At 48.9% G+C, this 8378-nt stretch overlaps 1 protein-coding gene across 4 annotated transcripts in view; it reads right to left on the reverse strand.

Annotated features, from left to right (window-relative positions):
• SHC4 (SHC adaptor protein 4) overlaps window positions 1-1286 on the reverse strand; it is a 130529-nt gene extending 129243 nt beyond the window's left edge. For 2 of the 4 annotated variants that reach the window (XM_067029216.1, XM_067029217.1), the window contains exon 1: window positions 229-907. In XM_067029216.1, coding sequence (XP_066885317.1) covers window positions 229-813 — 585 coding nt within the window. In that variant the 5' untranslated portion in view covers window positions 814-907. Of the gene's footprint in view, window positions 1-228 lie in introns of all 4 variants that reach the window. The other 2 variants (XM_059058592.2, XM_059058591.2) reach the window with 2 other exon arrangements.
• Window positions 1287-8378: the final 7092 nt, after the last annotated feature.

Genomic DNA, 8378 nt, shown 5'->3' on the forward strand with positions numbered 1-8378 from the left:
TACCTAAGAGTTAGCACCAGTTCATGCCCCTGAGCCAAAAGTTGTGTGACTCCAATACAGGCCAGATATCTGTAGGGAAACCTATAAGCTCAGCCTCCCTCCTGCCCTCCCTCCAGCTACACAAGGTCTTATCCAAACCTAGAACCCAGCCAGGTGATGTGCAGCCCCTTTCAGAAAGCAGAGAAGGTGCCCCTTGTAGAAGGAGTGCAGAGAGGAAAATGGACTTACCCTCACATAGTAGTTCATGCCCATCCCCAACAGATGCTGCAGAAAGTGCTTGTCCTGTCTGCTCCCAGGGGTTGGCTCCCCAGGGCTGGCAAGGGGACAGGCATCAGGAGTTAAAGAGGTCGCCCTGTGCCCCAGGGCGTCCCGCTGAGGCGGAGGTGCTGGCATGGCCCTATTCAGACTGGTTTCAGGGGAAGTCGGGCTGCTGGGAGCCGGGTCTTGGCTTTCCTGGAGCTTGAGTCGAGGTACCTCTTTGGTACCCAAGCAAAAGTTTTTCAGACTCAGCAAGGTGGCTGGGTTGGCCAGCTTTACGCTGGCCATGCGAGGGATCAAGGTGCACAGTGGGGTGGGGCTCTCCTGGGAGGCCAAGGTGGCATCTTCAGCCGGCAGGTGAGGTGCCAGGGCGGGGTAGGGAGGCTGCGGCGAGCCCTTGTTCCCCGCCGAGCCTCCGGGGCTGCCTTCGTCCAAGGACGTGATGGACTCGTTCCGAAAGCGGCTATACTTGGCCCTGTGCAGCATCCCGGGGTGCCTGAAGAGTCCTACATACAGCACGAGTCCTGCCAGGCTGTCCGGACCGCGTTCTCGCATAGCCTTGGCGGTGCTGAAACAGGATACTGTTGCATAAATCGCCTAGTCGTCTGCTAGATAAACAGTGCGGAAAGCAAATGCCTCAACACCCCGTGCAACTTGGCGGCTGCCACCTCTCCAACTCCGTTCTCGCCCTCGCCCGCCTCGGCTCCGGATCCTCGAGGGTAACAGCCCAGGGGAAAACGCCTTCCCAGCTGATTTCAGTCCCTCCCTGGCCCAGCGGCGGCACCCGGTGTTCTCGCCTCGGGTTCCTTGCTGGGAAAGCCTGGACCCAGCCTCGCGGCGGCGGCGGCAGCCGCTCACGGCCAACTCTTAGGCGCGGAACGGGGCCGCGCGCCCGGCCAGCCGGTCCCGCCGCATCGCTGGCGGTGCGGGAGCCTTGCAGAAATATTTAACGCCCCCTACCCCCCAGCCTCCCCTTCTGCACACAGGAACTTTCAAACCTGCTCCCTCCGGTTCCCACAGGGCGGGGCAATCTCTGGCTCATTAACCCTTTACTTGTTCCAGTGATTGCTCATTTTTTTAAAAAGGAGAAAAGAAAATGTATATGTGGGCCAAAGGCCCTTGTGCCTGGGTTCGTTTCTTCTGATGGCTGCCCTCTCTTGGAAGATCTTGTCATGCATCCCTTCTGGGCCACAAGCCAGGAGTGCTAGTGACAGGCGCTGCTCCGCATTATTTCAGGGACTTGTGATCCCTCCGTGTTCCTCAGATCCCCTCCCAGCCTGCCCACCCTGGCTCCGAGCTTCCCTCCCTCCCCGACTCCCCTGAGAGCTTCTTTCAGGAGCCTATCCGCAACAGAAGGCTGAGATGTGCAGGATGATACGCAGAGTGTTGAAATTTTTATGAATGAACTTTGCTGAATGAATTTCTCTCTGTGTGTGCAAGCTAATAAATCAGTGAATGGAGCTGAGAATAGCTGTAATTGACTGATGGTCTCAGGAGTGCTTGGTTTTTATCCAATCAGGCGGCAGCTTGATGACTCATGCACCATAAATATACTAAACTAGTAGCCAGGAGAAATAAAGCTGGAGGGAGAGAAAGGAGAGATTTTATTTTGTGATATCTGAGGAAAGGGTTAAAGGGAAAGGCAATCTTTAGTGTAAATCATCTGCAAGCTGGGAAGCAGGTTAAAAGGTCCATTTTCTTTTTTGTTGAGATGGCTGGGAAAGCCAAGCAGAAGAGCTAAAAATTAGACCCATTGTTCCACGGATATTAGGACATATGGTACACAACTCCCAGGGGAAGACGTGATGCATTTTTCTTAGAAACATAGTTCTTTTTTTATTGATTGCTGGTTCCGTCTCCCGTCTGGTGCAACTTCCTGTACCTATCAAATGCATTCTGAAGACATGATGACAACTGCAAGAGGCTTAGCACACAGGAAGCCAGGAAGGGAGCTGAGAAACGGAAATGCAGGTTCTTTTAGGAATGGAGAAGATGAAACTGCTGAAGCACTGAGAGGATGTGAAATCACATATCAGAAGAGACAAGAAAATCTCGGCTGAAGGTTACATTTCTTGGTGGGCCAAGGCTCTTGCATCTGCAACTGAACATTAATCCAAAAATTAAAACAAACCGGCAGCCACGGGAATCAGGGATGCCACCTTCACTGTCTTATTGCCCACAAGGCTGCATTAAGCTCATGTGTATTTATGACTTTGGTGGCCTGAGTTCCCTTGAGATCCAAACACAGGTTCTGAATTAAACGGTTACTTGTAAGCAGCTGAAAAGGCATGCTTGCTCGCTTCCTGCTCCCCCACAGAAATTCTGTACCTTTTCACATCCCGCCTGCCAAAACTGTTAGGATGGTTTTTCCCTAGGAAGGCCTTTTTTGCATCTTCATAAATCTTCCCGTCAATGCTCACTGACCTCCCCTCTCTGCCCTCACACCTCCTCCTGGCCAAACTGAAGAGAGTGGCTAAGCCAGTTGGACTCCACATCCCTGGGGCTGAGGAGACAGGCTCTGGGCAGGACTGTGAAATAAGCTTCCTCATTTTCTTTCCTCCCTGCCTCTCTCCTTCTCTCACAAGGGTCCCTTCCTTGGTGTCACAGACCCCATGCTGTGCTGCCTTGAGAAAGTTACTTTACCTCTCTGTGCCTGAATGCCCTCACCTGTTAGGAGCAGCCACCTAATGGAGGCACTTGGCACCATGCCTCACACAGTGCCTGCCTCACCAAGCACATGACTGGCAGTGTAAAGAAAGGCCATTGGAACTTGGGCTGCCTGCCCCTGAAGCTGGCACTCTTACCCGCTACAGATTAGAGTCTACACCATCCAAGGCAACTACAAAGAAAAATTAGCACAAAGTAGGAGAAGCTGAGAAAGCCAACACTGTTCAAAGAAACAGTTTCCTAACACTCGTGTGGGCCTGGAGAAGGAAGGATAAACAGGAGCCCGCCTGGCTTATGTGAGTCCTGGCTGAGGTCTTCATGCCTGGAGGACGGGGTGCCCAGGGGGCCTGCCCACCCAGGCAGGCACTGTGCCGGCCACACTCCAGGGGCTCAGGCCAGCCCCCGTCCCTCAGGAGGAATGAATCCTAGAAGGGCTGGGGAGGAGAGGGAGGGGAACCAAGTGGGACCAGGTAAGATAAGAAAGCAGCCATGGCCACCGTGGGCTGCTTCTCTGTCCCTAGGGACCCTGGAGATCTTGGCTCTGGTAGGCATCTCTGTCGGGGCCTTTTATGAGGGTGAGAGAAACCAGATCTGCAACTGGGGAGTGGGGAACAGCCTCAGAGGCCCAGCCAGTCCAGCCGGGCAGCTCTCAGCCCAAAGACAGAAGCTGAAAAACTACCCCAACAGCCCCAGAGCAGGCTCATTAACTGAGTAAGATCTCCATTCCAGGTGGGTGGGTGGGCAAGGCCGATGGCTTCCTTTCTGCCAGGAAAAGGAGATCAGTTAGTAACTCTTCAGTTAGAAATGATGAAAATAATATTAACAAGAGCTACTAATGATGGAACAAAAGACAGTTTACCCGCACTCACATTCAATCATGATAACAGATGTCAGAGGCCGGTACAATTTTCATCACCGCCTTACCGACGTGCAATATAGGCTCAGAGCAAGTTCAGTGACTTGGGCAAGGTCCCCTGGCTGTTGAACAATGAGGCCAGGATCCCTCCAGCAGCTCAGCCTGGCTGCAGAGCCTGTGCTGGTAACCACTGTACTCTGCTGCCGCCCGGGACACCAGAGAGCTCAAGTCTAGACCCCAGGCCTGCCATCTCCACACTACAGAAGACACAGTCAAGGTTCCAAGTTTATAGTAAGCCGCTGCGGCTTACTGGCTTGTGCAAGCCCCACTGTGGGTCTTGTGTAGAACTGAGCGCTGACTCACTTCAGGCACGTACCCTTCCCTGCTGGGAAGGGTAACAGCCAGTGTGTGCAAGAACCTAACTACTCACACTTGGTGCTCACTAAATGTCAGTTTTTACTCCCCTCTCCTCTTTGGAGATCATATCTATATAAAATTTGCCTGAAATACCTCACAGGGCTGTTAGTAAAAATATGAATAATAGATAAGAAAAACCATTACTGTCATTAAACCATCAGAGTACATTAACCCCTCTCATCACTGCCCTTGGAAAGCAGGGCTCTGCTTAGACCACTGTGTATGCCTCCTCTGCTTTGAGACACATGGTCCCCCTCCAAGGGAGCCTGTTGTGAATCAAAGTGTCAGTTTAAGGGACAGCCTGCCCTGGCTGGGCTACTTGGGTGGAACAGGCAGTTTCAAGGAAGTGCTGGGTCAGGCTGGGCCGTGATAGAATTAGCCAGGTCCTGCTAGGATTTCTTAGAAGAGTGGAGGAGAAGGGGACCTGGGCAAAGATGCCTGCCCAGCTTTGGAAGAGAACCCAGTATGGGATTTGGGGTGGAGGAAGGGTGTGCTAGAGAGTATAGGGAGGTGGAGATAGAACAAGACAAAAATAACTCTGGGAGATGGTGGGCCAATTGCTACTTTGGAACAAAGTGGAGCAGGTGGCACCAGAGGCTAGGACTCCTACTCCAGCCACCGATACCATGTCCATCACAAAGCACACCTACTCCTGAAGAATAGTCACTGGGCAATACCTACTCCTGAAGAATTTTCACTGAGGATGAGTCTAACAGCCCATCAGTGAGGAGTGAAAACACTGCTGAAGCTCTATTTCAGGAAAAAAATTTTCCACAAGACAATATTCATAAAAACCTCTTGGCAGAGACCAAATACTCTTTTTTTAAGAAATTTATTTTTGACTGCCTTGGGTCTTCATTGCTGCACATGGGCTTTCTCTAGTTGCAGCAAGTGGGGGCTACTCTTTGTTGCAGTACGTGGGCTTCTCATTGAAATGGCTTCTCATTGCGGTGGCTTCTCTTGTTGTGGAGCACAGGCTCTAGGTGCGCAGGCTTCAGTAGTTGCAGCATGAGGGCTCAGTAGTTGTGGTGCACGGGCTTAGTTGCTCCGTGGCATGTGGGATCTTCCCGGACCAGGGCTCGAACCCGTGTCCCCTGTATTGGCAGGTGAATTCTTAACCACTGCACCACCAGGGAAGCCCCAGACCAATACCCTTTTAAAAATGGGGTAGTGAGGTAGTGAACAAGGGTTGAGTCTCCGAGAGTCACGGCCTAGCTTCGAAAAACGGAGGCAGAGTTTTCCCCAGGGACGTCATTAACTCTAAAAGCAACATCTTCTTTTTGCCTCTTGAACCAAATGTTTCCAGTTTTCCCACAGTCTTCAACTTTGGCAGGTAAATAGCTCTCTGATGGTTGCTGTTGGCCCTCACTGGCTCTCATGGAACCAGGGCCAGCTAGAAACAGCACAGGAAAATGGATATTTTCCCATCTGTTGAAAATGAGATAACGTACCTGAAAGTGCTATGTAGAGTTAGACATCATGCAGATGAAAAATAGATGAGTTACTTAGGGTCAGGTTCAGTTGAAAATAACACAAAAATCCTAAAGAAGAGTGGCTTGAACGAAAAATTTATTTCCCTGGAGGTGGGAAGTCCAAGGACAGTGTCAGCTCTTGGCCATCCTTAAAGTATATCTCTTTTCCTCATAGTCCAAAATAGCAGATAGAGCTCCAGCTATTTCATCTCCACTCCAGGCAGCAAAATGGATGAAAGGACAAAGAAGGACATACCCACTCTCTTTAAAGAAACATCCTAGAAGCCCAACACAATGTTCCACTTACATCACATTAGCCAGAGCTTAGTCACATGGCTGCAACTAGCTGTAAGAGAAAATGAAGTCTTCTTTATCTGAGAATGAAGAAGTCTTTTGTCTGGGTGCATGGCTGCTGCACATAAAATCATAGTCTGTTACTGGGGAAGGAGAGGAGAATGGATATTGTGATAGAAAATAGTATCTCTGCCATAGTAATATTTTCAGAAGAACTTCTACCTAAATAGAATTTAAAGCTAGCATAGAATAAAAACATCTTTGGTCAACGTGGCCTATTTCCCCTTTTTTCTGTATGCACATGCACCATGTTGCACACACACACACACACACACACACACACACACAAAGCTTTAAAATGACCCATTTAAAAACAGGTGCTGTCAGAACAGAAGCTTGTTTGTACATAGCCAAAGGGACTGGTGGAGTTTCTAGGCCTCTGAAAGATGGCCAGGTGCTTCCAGGGCCCGCAGCAGACAGTGACAGGAAGTGCATCCAGATCCCTGCAGATGGGATTAAGGGACATCTAAGTGGTTAATTGGGGTTAGGGATATCTTACAGAGTGTGTGGGTGTTGGACAGGTGGTCAGAGCACAGTCATTACGAGGTGTCTGACCCAGGATCAGGATTCCAATTCTAACTGTGGATTGGCAAGAGAAGAAGGCAAAGACAGGGTCCTGGACCAATTGAAACTCTGGCATTATGAGTTGGCTAATCCAAACTTCATTTCCAATTCTCTTTTCCTTTGCCCACCTCTACCGGGAAAAGCTAAATAACCACCTTCTCAGGCTTCCTTGCAAATGCAGGGTGTCAGGGCATGTGACACAGTTCTGGTCTATGAGATGTAATGAAAGTTTCATGGGGGCTTCTGAGAAAACACCTCCTTTCCTGACAAAAGGGGCAGAGAAAACTGGAGCCTCCCCTCCCTTTTCCCTCATCTTCCTACCCTGAATGTGGATGTGCTATCTGGAGCTGTGGCAGTCATACTGCAATCATAAAAGAAATACCAACCAAGTTATCAAGCCAATGGTCTTAAAATCCTTGAATCAATGCAACAAGATCAGCAATCATCCCTAGATACATTGTTATATGAGAAAAATAAGCCTTTCCTAGTTTAAGCAGATCAAGCAGCTCTTGGTTATCTGGTACCTGTTACTTATGGCCCAAAGCATTATTATCTGATACAAACAAACACAGTGGCAAGAACAGGGGTACAAGATGAGCACAGCCTCTGGGAAATTAGGAAATAATTATGGAGTCTGGTGGAAAAAGTCCAAACATAGTCAGACTAACCTGGGTTCAGATATGCATGCTGACAGTATGGTAGACAGACTAAAGACTCCCAAAGACATCCATGTCCTAATATCAGAAACATGGTATGAGCCGTGTGGATGAAAGGCTCTTGGTGTTCCAGCCAGGAGTCAGTGCTGTTCCTCTGAGGTGGGAGAGCCAACTTCAGGACACTGGTCCACAAGAGACCTCCCAGCTCCACATAATATTAAATGGCGAAAACCTCCCAGAGATCTCCATCTCAACACCAAGACCCAGCTTCACTCAACGACCAGCAAGCTACAGTGCTGGACACCCTATGCCAAACAACTAGTAAGACAGGAACACAATCCCACCCGTTAGCAGAGAGGCTGCCTAAAATCATAATAAGGCCACAGACACCCCCAAAACACACCACCAGATGTGGACCTGACCACCAGAAAGACAAGATGCAGCCTCATCCACCAGAACACAGACACTAGTCCCACCAACCAGGAAACCTATTCAACCCACTGAACCAACCTTAGCCACTGGGGACAGACACCAAAAACAAACCTGCAGACTACAAAAGGGAGATCCCAAACACAGTAAGCAAAATGAAAAGACAGAAAAACACACAGCAGATGAAGGAGCAAGGTAAAAAACCACCAGACCTAACAATTGAAGAGGAAATAGGCAGTCTATCTGAAAAAGAATTTAGAATAACGATAGTAAAGATGATCCAAAATCTTGGAAATAGAAGAGACAAAATGCAAGAAACATTTAACAAGGACCTAGAAGAACTAAAGAGGAAACAAGCAATGATGAGCAACACAATAAATGAAATTTAAAATACTCTAGAAGGGATCAATAGCAGAATAACTGAGGCAGAAGAACGGATAAGTGACATGGAAGATAAAATAGTGGAAATAACTACTGCAGAGCAGGATAAAGAAAAAAGAATGAAACGGATTGACAACAGTCTCAGAGACCTCTGGGACAGCATTAAACGCACCAACATTCGAATTATAGGGGTCCCAGAAGAAGAAGAGAAAAAGAAAGAGACTGAGAAAATATGTGAAGAGATGATAGTTGAGAACTTCCCAAATATGGGAAAGGAAATAGTTAATCAAGTCCAGGAAGCACAGAAAGTCCCATACAGGATAA

The sequence above is a fragment of the Kogia breviceps genome, chromosome 3, assembly GCF_026419965.1.
Source record: "Kogia breviceps isolate mKogBre1 chromosome 3, mKogBre1 haplotype 1, whole genome shotgun sequence".
Classification (NCBI taxonomy): domain Eukaryota; kingdom Metazoa; phylum Chordata; class Mammalia; order Artiodactyla; family Physeteridae; genus Kogia; species Kogia breviceps.